Below are 12,955 nucleotides of genomic sequence, written 5' to 3' on the forward strand. Positions count from 1 at the left end.
GTATGGGATCAAATAAGGGTCATAAAGATTCTGTACTTGTACAATGATGTTCAAATGTGTAATAAAGTCTTGTGGTTGTAAAAATATTTTGTGCCCGTGTAAAAACACTTTGTGCGTGTGTAACACAGTTTTGAAGGTGTATAAAAGATTATGTGCAAGTGTAACAAAGTTTTGAAGTTGTAAAAAGATTTTGTGCATGTGTAACAAAGTTTTGAAGTTGTAAAACGATTTTGTGCATGTGTAACAAAGTTTTGAAGTTGTAAAAATAGTTTGTGCATGTGTAAAACATATTTGTATCTGTGGGAATATTTTGTGCATGTGTAAAACTAAATCCGACGGACACACAAATTTCCCACCTTCAAGTGCGACCCTGAAGTTACAAGTTTACAAAACTCAAGTTACAAGTACGAATTTTGACCCTGTTTTGACAGCTGAATGAATAGCCAATCAGCACGTTGCTTGCTGACTTGCCAATCAACCCGGTGCCCACCCATGTGCCAACCTACCATCCAATGAAAGAGCAGCCGCGATTTGAGCGCTTACTTCAGTGGGCACACATCATAATAGTTCCATAGCGAGAATTTCTAATATATCAATAGACTGGCTCTGATAGCACACACACTGGCACCGACTCTGAGGGAGGAAAAGCAGCATGGAGCCAAACGGTCCTGCTCAGGTAAGTTAGTAGGTATTGGGCCGGGCATTTCGCGATATAGACCGAATCGCCTTGTTGTTTACTTACTTCCGGGTAGAAAACCAGCACGTAATTTGAATGAGAACAGCAGTAACGAACGAGAGTTTAGCTATATCATATTTTTCACGCCCTATCACCGTTTAGACAAATCTGAAATGATTGAAGAAACATTACTATTTCTGTGTGTGTGTTTTGTGTTGCTTTGTGTGGTATTTATTCAGTTTGGGGGAATCACAGTGTCTAGAAAGCATCAGAGGCTGCAGCTGACAGGGACAGCTAACGGTAGCTAAGCTAACGGTAGTTAAGCTAACATCAGGACGTTAGCTGTTAAAGGGGAACTAACCCCTCAGTTTTGGATGACGTGCTCTAAGCTTGAAATTCAAAAAATGCCTTGATTATGGGCGGGACTCCAGGAGCACTCTCCGATCCCCCCTCCCCCCTGCGCCCCATTCACACCCGCGAAATCACACAAAAGAGAAAAAAAAGTAATAAACACACATCGACACTTCTGCTAGCGCTAACGAGCTACTAACGAGCGACTCTAACAGCACTAGTAGCGTGGACACTACTAGGAGAGGACGCCGGAGCCGTGACACAGCATCTACAGCTGATCCGCCGGCTCGTTAGCTCGTTAACGGCTCGTTAGCGCCGGCCGCAATAACGATTCCCATTCAGGCAGCTGTTAGCAGCCGTTAGCCGCAGCAGAGCAGCTAGAGTGCCTAGCAACCGTTAGCGGCAGGCAGCAGCCGGTGCTGATTGGCCGGGGAGCTGGTGGCCAGTGACGAAAGCTGCCTCCAAAACGTCATCTGCCTCCATCTCAGCCAATAGAAAAATTTGATTGTAATAGCCGTGTTTCAACCCATAGAGGGCAATCACTCTACATTTTTACTACAAAATAGGCTACACCAAATTGAAATATTTTGACAAAAATGTCAAAAGTTGGACCAGAATCAACTGACAACACTACCTTATACCCAAATACATTTGTTTTCAGCAGAAAAAAGTGGTTTAGGGGTTTAGTTCCTCTTTAAAACCAATATAATACATCCATGGTTAAAACCCTCCCGTTGTGGGACACGACATGAAACTACTCCAGTTAGCTCAGTCATGTTGGAACTAAGATATCCGCTGGTGAAAATATTTTTTCATGTACCGTTTATTGAGTCACTGAGTTAATCTATGATAACCATGACTAATTACAAAAACATGCACACAGTAATGTTTGTCCAATCATTGGTTTTATGAACTTACAAACATCAGATTAGTCTAAACGGAGATAGTGACATGAAAATTATAGCGAAACCGTCACTATTGTTCTCATTTTCTACCCGGAAATAGTTGTAAACAACAAGTTGTTTAGGTGTTGTGGTTGTAAACCTGTAACTCCGTTAGCGCTTTTAGCACTTCCGGGTCCTTCTTCTAAAACTATGTTTATATGGGATTTTTTTATTATTTTTTTAAAACTCAAATTAGGCCTGTGGTTAACAAAAGCAGATTTCAAGTTTTGTTCTACGACATAAAACACGCCAGTAAATACCCTTCTTGTGAAGTTTGAATCTTTTACGTGTCGTAAACATAGGCCTACAGTAACAAAAATCCTTCACTTTGTCTTCCGGCTGTGTGGAACATAGATTTAGAATGTAAGCTTTACTAGTTGATCAATTGAACGATCGCATCAATGTAATGATGCAATGACAAAAGTGTATTGACTATTATTTTTTCTATTTATGTGTTTGATTTATTTTTTAACCCTCTGTATGTCCAGTGTCGTTGAATAGATGTTGATTTTTATCTGGCATCTATTTAGGCTAATAAGGATATTTGGCATCTAGAGGGTTTCTTTTTCTTTCTTTCTTTCTTTGGTCTCAAAATGACAGAAAGATTTAGATTTGAAGCAGAGTTAGATTAGACTGTTATCACTACCTGACACCATACCTTTTGTGATGGATACTTCCACATGATTCTATTTGGTGTTGCTAATGTTTAGGTTTTATGATATCTGTCTATTTTTGGAGTTCATAATTTGCACGAAAGTATTACACATTTGCTTATGGGGGAGGTAAAAATGATAACCTCTTCAATTCCTCTATGGCAGCTGGGCAGGCATATTCTAGAGCGACTGCATTCCAGGTTGGAGCAGGCAGTGCAGCGGCTGCCCTTGGACCTGGACTACCTGGACTTCATCTGCACCAGTGAGATGACTCTAATGATGTCACTGTCTACTCACATTGAATTCACACAGGAGGTAAGTTAAATGGTGTTGGTGCCATGTGGCTTGGTTATTCTTCAGGGTTCCTAGGTTTTGAAAAAACATGTAAAGTCATGGAAATTGAAAATGCAATTTTCCAGGCCTGGAAACGTCTTAGAAACATAGTATATACACCCCAAACATTTCACCTCAAAGTTATGTTTTTTCCTGACTTTTAATTAACACCCTATGTGTTTTATTAAAAAATACATAAATAAATAAATTTTGCAAATCTAGTACTTTGATCTGATTAGTCAGCCATTGTTCTCATCAGGCCACATGTGGCATCCGTTGCGATTTTATTTACATAGTTTTATTCCTATATATTCTTCTACAGGGTTCCCATGTGTCCTGGAAAACCTGGGAAGTGGTTGGCCGATTTTCCAGTCATGGAAAACACATGGAAATTGAGAAAAAAAAAGTCAAATGTCCTGGAAAATGATTCATCACATTGTGAAATCAGCTACCAGAGCTCAATATGATTTTTTCAGACCCCACTAAGGAGGCATCTCAAAGGGCTTTACATAGCATCATAACAACATCCTCTGCCCTTAGACCCTCATTACTAATTGTTAAAGCAGAAGTAAGCGGAATGTTTGTGTTAATATAAGTCTTAAATAGTTATATCTTCCGTCAGCAATCACTTCTATAGAGTGTTTGGTCTGAAACACGGGTCTGTCAGTCACTCTGCTCTGAGCCCAGGAGAAAACTTTCCTTGTATCCTACAACCTTTATCCAATGAGGAGAGAGAACGGCATAAAGGGGCAGTCCTCTCTGTGTGTTCAGCCAAGGGATGCGCCTGAATGTGGTGACATAGGGACGAGGGCAGAGACTGCTAACTCCATCGGCTGACAAGAAGTTAGCCAAAACCACCGGACCGGTTACTTCTGTTTTAATTTCTAAGCATGTAAGAGATTATTTCATAGATAGGTTAGAGCCATAGAGCCATAGACTGCACACCTTTAAAGGTACATTGTGTAACTTCTCCTGTTATCTAGTCACGAAAATCGATTATTTGGTTCTAACACTGACCTTTCTTGAAAAGCCATCTATTCCACCAAACATTACCACACCATATCTGTTAAATAAAAATGTATCAATTATTTAATACAGCTACACTGTGGTTAATTCCACCAGTAGATTCCAGAAATCTGGTGTTCTTTGCTGTCAATTTACCTGATCAACTTGTGGTTGGTATCTATATGTACAAGTGACAGAGGAGCTGCAACATTGTAGGTTCTTCTCACAACACATCCGAGGCTTGTCATTCTCTGTAGTATTCCTAGACTATCAACACAGTGCATCGAATCCCACACTCTTGACCACTGAACTCTGTGGCCTAAAGCCCTAAGGCGGCCCTTTACCATTCTGTGACCTATAGGAAGATAAGTTAAAACAAATTTTATTTAGCTATGATGACATTGTTATGACAATGCCATTTCAAAGGTTACTGCTATGGCACAATTTGTTTTAGTACTATGGACAAGTGCATGATATAATTAAAAGAAAATCTTTCTATAAAATGCACCAACCCAAATTCGGGGAGTCTTGCTTGATGGCAGAGACCAAGCTGTCAAGTTCATCATCTGTCATTTTACTGTAGCCATCCCTTTTTGAGAGGCCCCACTGTCGCATTCTGCGTTTCAGTGTGCTCACTGATACGCCCACCAGTTTCGAAATGCAGGGGACAGAGAGGTCAAGTTCTATCAAATTCTATCAACCGCAATGCTAGATGGGAGGAATTCCTACACAATGTACCTTTAAATGAGACTTCTGGCAGTGAGAATTAGAGAGAGGAACAAACATAGAAACAAACTGGTTAAATGTACAAAAGAAGCTACAACTGTTGAAAAGACTTCAAAACAGTAAAGTCCCCAAGAAGTCATCACACTCCTGCTTCAACAACTACCCATCGGTGGCGCTTACCCTCATGGAAGTGCTTTGAACAGCTAGTCATGCAACACAGGTCCGCCCCTCCCTCCTCCCTGGACCCCTTCCAGTTTCCATATCGTCCAACTGCTCAACTGATGATGCCATTTCCACTGCCCTCCACTCAGCCCTCACACACCTGGACACTAAGGACTCGTATGTCAAATCAAAAGTATCGTGACCAGCTGCATCACTGTGTGCTCAGTGCCTGCTTCACGGCCTGCCGCAAAACCTCCAGGATAGTGAGAGCAGCTGAGAAGATCACAATGCACCTCTCTACTCAGGACATTTACAACACTTGGCTCAGCCATGAAGCCCTCTGCATTGTCGGTGATCCCAGCCATAGGACAGCTTCATCCACCAGGCCGTCAGGAAGCTCACATCTCTGCCTGCACTGACAACCCTCTGCCCCGCGCACGCAAACTCTGGACTCTTTCAGTCTTATATATTTATACACTGAACATATTTGATTGACAATAAAGCTGACTTTGACTTGACTTTGAAGAGTCTTATTTGTTATTTTAGCTAATGGTTGCCACACACCCCATCACTCTAACATATCAGAAATATTGCTGTAACATTGTAATAACTGTAGTAAATTATTGTTACAGTCATAGATAAATTTAATGTGCTACTTTTAAGTGTATGTTGTGTGCAATATTATTATTAGTTTATTTAGGGGACATTGTGCAATGACATTAATAATTTACAGAAAATGAGAAGATGGTTGCACCAGATTTAGCTTATAGCTAATTTCCATCTGCAGTCCCAACATGAACATATAACAAACAGACAAGAAAACGCAGACGACAAACTACTATACAACAGTGATACACAAATAGACAGTAGACAGCACATAGACAATACAAAAAAACAACAGTTTCCACATCTAAAAAGACCACATTAAGTGCAACACACCTGAGAGAGGTGTGAGCTGCAAAGTCAGTATGTAAGATGAGAAAGTTTATACTCATTCTTTCACACAGATGCAGAGCACTAGAGCACCTGTTGTGCTCTAGTGTGAAGGTTATGAATTGATAAAATACATTATTTTATTAAAAAATTTGTGTTGACCAAAGGTTGATGTAATATTTACAGCCAATTCCGACATTTATGTATCTTGTTCACATGTTTCAGTCAGTCCACAGACAGAAGTTTGATGCCAATGATAAATAAATACTGTATTCTTGGATTTAATGTTACACCACTTTGAAGGCCAATTGACTGCAGTGACAACTGAAAACTTTCTTTTAGGTACTTGGAGGGCTTTTCCAGCTGCACACCCTCATCAGGACTGAATTAGATGGGAGAAGAACAACAGTTGTAGTGGACAGGACTGCTGGAGAAAGGGGGCGTCCAAAGTTGGTTATTTCCACAGACCACCTCCAGCATTTGATAGAACTTGACCTCTCTGTCCCCTGCATTTCGAAACTGGTGGGCGTATCAGTGAGCACACTGAAACGCAGAATGCGACAGTGGGGCCTCTCAAAAAGGGATGGCTACAGTAACATGACAGATGATGAACTTGACAGCTTGGTCTCTGCCATCAAGCAAGACTCCCCGAATTTGGGTTGGTGCATTTTATAGAAAGATTTTCTTTTAATTATATCATGCACTTGTCCATAGTACTAAAACAAATTGTGCCATAGCAGTAACCTTTGAAATGGCATTGTCATAACAATGTCATCATAGCTAAATAAAATTTGTTTTAACTTATCTTCCTATAGGTCACAGAATGGTAAAGGGCCGCCTTAGGGCTTTAGGCCACAGAGTTCAGTGGTCAAGAGTGTGGGATTCGATGCACCGTGTTGATAGTCTAGGAATACTACAGAGAATGACAAGCCTCGGATGTGTTGTGAGAAGAACCTACAATGTTGCAGCTCCTCTGTCACTTGTACATATAGATACCAACCACAAGTTGATCAGGTAAATTGACAGCAAAGAACACCAGATTTCTGGAATCTACTGGTGGAATTAACCACAGTGTAGCTGTATTAAATAATTGATACATTTTTATTCAACAGATATGGTGTGGTAATGTTTGGTGGAATAGATGGCTTTTCAAGAAAGGTCAGTGTTATAGTGTGTAATATAACATTCAGTGTAATTTTGTCAAGTCTAACATCACATGTGGAACAGTATTTAATTCATTTAATATCATTTTGTTATAGTTCATGTTAAATAATGTGTTTCTCTGGTGTTTATGTTTTCCAAATGCTCACAAAGATCATGTACCTGCACGCTGCCAACAACAACAAGGCAGCAACAGCCAAAGATTTCTTCCTTCAGGCTGTAGAGACACATGGCTTTCCATCCAGGTAACATATTATGTCTTGTTCTGTGTTGTGCTGTTTATATGTTTACATTGGATTTTTAGAGAAAAGAAATTTAAAGTTTCCTTTACAAAATTGTTGACCCACTGACATAATCACAGTATGATATGTTTGTCTTTACAGTGATGTGCTATTCAAGGATGTTTCAGTCTTATAATATAAGCATCTAAGTGTATTAACTAAATCCTTTCCAACTAGTGTCCCTTCCGGGATTAGCAGATTATGAAACCTGTTGTGGATTTACAACAAAAAATATAGAACTGGGAGACCGCAGTGAAGTTAGTTTTAAGTTGGATATTTGACAGACATTCGCTCCTTCTCAATACATTAAAAATTCATATAAAATATTAAATGTGTTCAAATGCAATAAAAACAGGTGTGTGTCATAGAGGAGGCTTAGCTCTACCATCCTGTGTTGATTTTGAGTCAACAGGTCACATGACCTGGGAGTTATTGATCTATAATGCTCATATTTACAGTATAAAATATATTAAACATTCATATAAAATAGTAAATGTGTTTAAATGCAATAAAAACAGGTGGGTGTCATAGAGGAGACTTAGATCTTCTGTCCTGTGTTGATTTTGAGCCAACATGACCTGGAAGTTATTGAGCTATAATGCTCATATTTACAGTATAAAATATATTAGAAATTCATGTGACCTGTTGTCTCAAAATCAACACAGGATGGTAGAGCTAAGCCTCCTCTATGACACACACCTGTTTTTATTGCATTTAAACACATCTTATATTTTATATGAATTTTTAATGTATTGAGAAGGAGCGAATGTCTGTCAAATATCCAACTTAAAACTATCTTCACTGCGGTAACTGGGAGCACATAATTTCCTGTACAACCTGGACCTATACATTGAATATCTCTTTTTTTGTCTGTCTATTCTTTGCTGCTCAGCTCCCTGCTCCTACTCAGGCCATCCTCCTCCTATGATTAGATAGTGTTGGTTTTCCTTTGTCTGCCTTTTGTGTTGAAGGAGTGAGGAGTAAAACTGTTTTGCCAACCACTAAATTAAGCCTTTATTTCCTCTTTGTTTGAAGTCCACCACAGAGAATATTTCTGTTTATGTAAATAAATTCAAAACCTTTTTGTTGAACCTGGAAACATCTCCACTGTCAGGGTTTGAGCATCAAGTTGTGTGTTATGTGTTCATTTCCAGTTTTAGTTTGATAGTCTTGTTCTCACCTGCCTTGTCTGTTTGTCCCTTTGTTCCTTTTCCGGCCTTTGGTAGTTACCCTCACCTGTTCAACCCGTGCCTGGTTGTCTCCCCGCCCTCTTGTGTTTTTAAGCTGTGCCTTCCTTCTGTTCCCAGTTCGTCTTCCTTGTGAGCAGTGTCCTAGTGTTCTTTTCCAATTGTTCCTTGTGTATGAACTTATTTCTGATTTCCTGGTTCCTGAGTTTTCCTTAGCGATTTGGTAGGCTACTGAAGCCTGATATCTGCCTGCCTGGTTTGTGGACCCTGGACTGTAAAAGACCTTGAGAGTACGGCCTCATCCCAGTGTGCTGCTGCATTTTTGTGTCCACCAGCCTGACAGTTCTCGGCATATTTAGTGATTTGTAGACTCGGATGAGTACTCAGATGTATGTTTATTATTATTTAAAACCTTTTTGAGTGCAAGAGTAGCCATGACAAGGAAAATGTATTGGTAAATTGTTTATATTGTTATTGTCTCTGTATGACTCTACATTTTCCAGGGTCAGAGGAGACCAGGGTGTTGAGAACGTGGACATTGCAAGAATCATGTATGAAGTTCGGGGCTGTGGCAGGGGAAGCTTCATCTCTGGTAAAAGCGTACATAACCAAAGGTAATATGTACACTATCTATGTATCTATGTATGTAGTGTGTGCTTATAAGTTCTGTCTATTTCTATTATTATTATTTGTACATGTAACATCTATATCAGATCTGTCCATCCTGGTTGAGGATGCTTTCATGATACTGTGTGAAGCTCTTGGAGACAAACTGTTTATAAAAAAACAGGCTATAAAATTAAAATTGCCCTGCCTTGCCTTACAAGAATTACAATAATAAAATAAACAATCAGGTAATAATTACAGAATTTCAATATCAAATTGGCATCAACATACTGTGATTTAAAAGTCCCTGCTGAATCCAACAACCTAAATGTTATTTGTATCATTTAATAAACTGCAACCTAAAGGTGTTATGGTATAGACTGCACATTTTTAATCTTTTATTTTCTGCCAGGATCGAGCGCTTGTGGCGCGATGTTTGGAACGGCGTGTCAAGCATTTATTATGATCTGCTCCACACTCTTGAGGAGGATGGCCTGCTGGACCCAACCAACTGCACGCACCTTTTCTGTGCCCAGTACGTCTTTTTGCCCCGCATTCAGCAGGATCTGGAGGCCTTCACAGATGGGTGGAATAACCACTCAATCCGAACAGAGAGAAACCTCAGTCCTAACCAGCTGTGGGAAATTGGGATGGTTCAGGACCCTATCAGCCCACCTGACAATGTTGAGGTAAAGGGGGGGAAAAAAATGATTTGCCAATGTTGTGGACAATAGCTCTAACAATTTTTGTAACGTTTTAGGTGCCCCATCTTCCAGACCTGGCAATGACAGACACTGGAGTGCAGGTGCCTGAACTGGCATGTCCCTTGGGTATGCCAGAACGGGAAAGACTGGATGAACTGTTCAATCCAACTGCGCCTTCCTTGTGTTTTGGGGCGGACATATATACTGCAGTTGTCAACTATGTAGAGAGCGTCCTTGAATTACAACAGGAACCATAAGGAAAGGTTGAGACAATGCAGGGAGGAAAATGTTTGGTTGTTGTTTCCCAATGTTGTAACCAAATAATTCCAACGCCAAAAAAAAAAAAAAAAACCTGGGATAGTATGTGTCTACATATTACATAAAGATGGAATAAAATAATAGAATAAAGGGACAAATGTTGAGGCTCTCACCCACGTGAGACCGTATTTTCTTAATTTGAGAGTGATTTATAAAAAAGAGAATACAAAACATATGTGATGAAAAAAAAACATTAAACAAGTTCTTTCACCTTGTTTTTATTCATTCACAGTAGCATGTTTCATTTGCATCTATAAACTTCACATATCAGAAAAGCTGTTACATAAACAACAACTTAGAACAGTATTTTCTGAATTTGAGAGTGATAAAGACAGAACACCAAATTGTTAGGAAAAAACCCATTAAACAAGATCTTTCACCTTGGTTTTACTCATTCACAGTAGCATGTTTCATTTGCATCTACAAACTTCACACATCAGAAAAGCTGTTACATAAAAAACAACTTAGAACAGAATTTTCTGAATTTGAGAGTGATAGACAGAACACAAAATTGTTAGGAAAAAAAACATATTAAACAAGATCTTTCACCTTGGTTTTACTCATTCACAGTAGCATGTTTCATTTGTATCTACAAACTTCACATATCAGAAAAGCTGTTTTATTAAAAACAAGTTATAACAGTATTTTCTGAATTTGAGAGTGATAAAGACAACACAAAATTGTTAGGAAAAAAAATTAACAATCTTTCACCTTGGTTTTAATAATAATTCACAGTAGCATGCTTCATTTGCATCCACCAAGGTAACATTTTAGAAAAGCTGCTACATAATAAACCAACTTAGAACATAGAAACTTACTGCCCTAGCTGTCTACACAAGACCAAAGCCTGTAACATATGTTGCAATGCAGCTCTCTACATGCTTTGAAAAGTCTTCGAAGTTGAGGAAGTGCCCAGGAACACTCAATGTTGCAAAACATGTTGAAGACCTCAGGAACTCGGCTTTCACAACTTTGACATTCATTTCTCCACCAGGGATTTCCCACCCGATCCAGAATTTTGTGAGCTGACTTAGGTGTGATGGAGAAGCTGCATTAGAAGACAAAAAAAAGAAAAGAAAATAGCAACAACGGATTCAGAGATGCATTAAAATCAGTGTGTGTTTTTAAACATGAGCTACAATTGATGCGATAATCATATCTATAGGTTAATGAAAATACTTTTTTTTCTGCCACAAACATTTGTTATGATAATAATTTATCATTACCATCACAATTATCAGCATCATCTCAAACTTACCGGTCTCAATGAACTTCTTCAGAAATCCCAGTGTCCGTTTCTGGATGGTCAGTGGGTAATCGTCTTCTTCGTCGTCGCTGCCCTCACCTGGCCATACAACGTTACGCAAGATAGCCTAATGGGATAAGCAAATAACACACTTTAAATATGACAAGTTTCTAGCGTTTCCCTTTTGTAGTAGCATTGTGCAACTCTTAAATCCTACATTGTTTAATTGTATAAATGAAAACATACTGTAGATAATTACCAATTATTCATATATGCTATGGTGTGATTCATTCATTTTCTATACCGCTTATCCTGCTCTAGAGTCATGGGTGAGCTGGAGCCTATCTCAGCTGACTTGGGTACACCCTGGACAGGTCGCCAGTCTATCGCAGGCTAACATATGTTGACAGACAACCATTAACACTCTCATTCACACCTATGGGCAATTTAGAGTCACCAATTAACCTGCATGTCTGTGGTCTGTGGGAGGAAGCCGGAGTACCCAGATAGAACCCACACATGCACAGGGAGAACATGCAAATTCCACACAGAAGGGCCCCAGCCGGCCGGTGGGCTTGAACCCTCTTGTTGTGAGGCGACAGTGTTAACCACTGCACCACTGTGCTGCAATGCCGTAATGGATTCATAACCTATAATTATAGTTTTCTGCTAAATAGGAGGGCTGTAAATATTAGTAATACAAACACAATGTACTTTTTTAAATATCATTCACAATGTTGAAAATATATGTATAATGTCATTGATGTCATTGACAAATTAGGTACTGACCAAGGGAGAATTTATTGATCTTTCCAGCTGAAGCCAACATGCAAAATATTCTCCAAATCATGTGGCCTGTACTTTTTGATGTAATTGTATGAACATAAGCTCAGAAAGTAAAAGTAAATATTGCAATATTGGGCAGTGTTTACCTCGGAAGTAAGCAGAGCAGTATCATATCGAGGAAATAGAACCCCAGCTGTCTCTGGCTTCTCGTGAAGCAATGGCCAGACCTTGGTGTCCTTGAGACCTTTTCTGATTTGTTTTATTTGCTTCGTTCTTCGTCCAATCACCTAGGGAGGGAGAAAGGGGTTCTAATTACATGTGACACTTCATAACACATAATAATACTTAAAATGAAGATTTTATTATATAAAAATGTATTATAACACAAATAGGCCTACATAATAAAGTGGGTTCAATATTAAATGTAATCTCACTGCGTGCCGCATCATTTGCTGGAACAGCCATTTCCGATTTGATGTAGTTACAGAAGGTAGGTCCCATGACAAGGCAAGACTATTGGTTTCATCCCTCTGCTGGTCAGACAGGACTTCGTCTCCATCCAGCTTTGGAGCAAATAGAACAAAGATGATTAACCAGAATGTTTTGCTCTCCCTTTCTTGAAAACATTACTTTGAATATGTCCATATTAATTCCAATTTACTAAGCCCTGTGCAATTTTGTTAAAACTACCTCTAAAATTTAAGCCATAACAATCACAGTTCCAATTTAATCTCTTGATGAAACTGTCCACAACCATTAAATGGTAATGACCTTCATTTAAGAAAAATTGCAACAATAATAACATATCATGGAAAGATTCTTAGATTTAGTTAGGGCTGCCATGCTCCCAATTGATATTATATTTGTGTTAAAGACTTAAACA

The 12,955-nt window shown here is 39.1% G+C and overlaps 1 protein-coding gene across 1 annotated transcript; it reads left to right on the forward strand.

Annotated features, from left to right (window-relative positions):
• Nucleotides 1–6,227: 6,227 nt before the first annotated feature.
• LOC146969139 (uncharacterized) lies at nt 6,228–9,979 on the forward strand. The gene is made up of 7 exons (XM_085759354.1): nt 6,228–6,441; nt 6,599–6,797; nt 6,896–6,941; nt 7,098–7,189; nt 8,916–9,026; nt 9,431–9,707; nt 9,779–9,979. Exons 1-7 carry the CDS (start codon nt 6,339–6,341, stop codon nt 9,977–9,979), a joined length of 1,029 nt encoding a protein of 342 aa, XP_085615480.1. The 5' UTR covers nt 6,228–6,338.
• Nucleotides 9,980–12,955: the final 2,976 nt, after the last annotated feature.

Source organism: Trachurus japonicus, chromosome 18, assembly GCF_045865225.1.
Source record: "Trachurus japonicus isolate A0001 chromosome 18, Traja_1.0".
Lineage (NCBI taxonomy): Eukaryota > Metazoa > Chordata > Actinopteri > Carangiformes > Carangidae > Trachurus > Trachurus japonicus.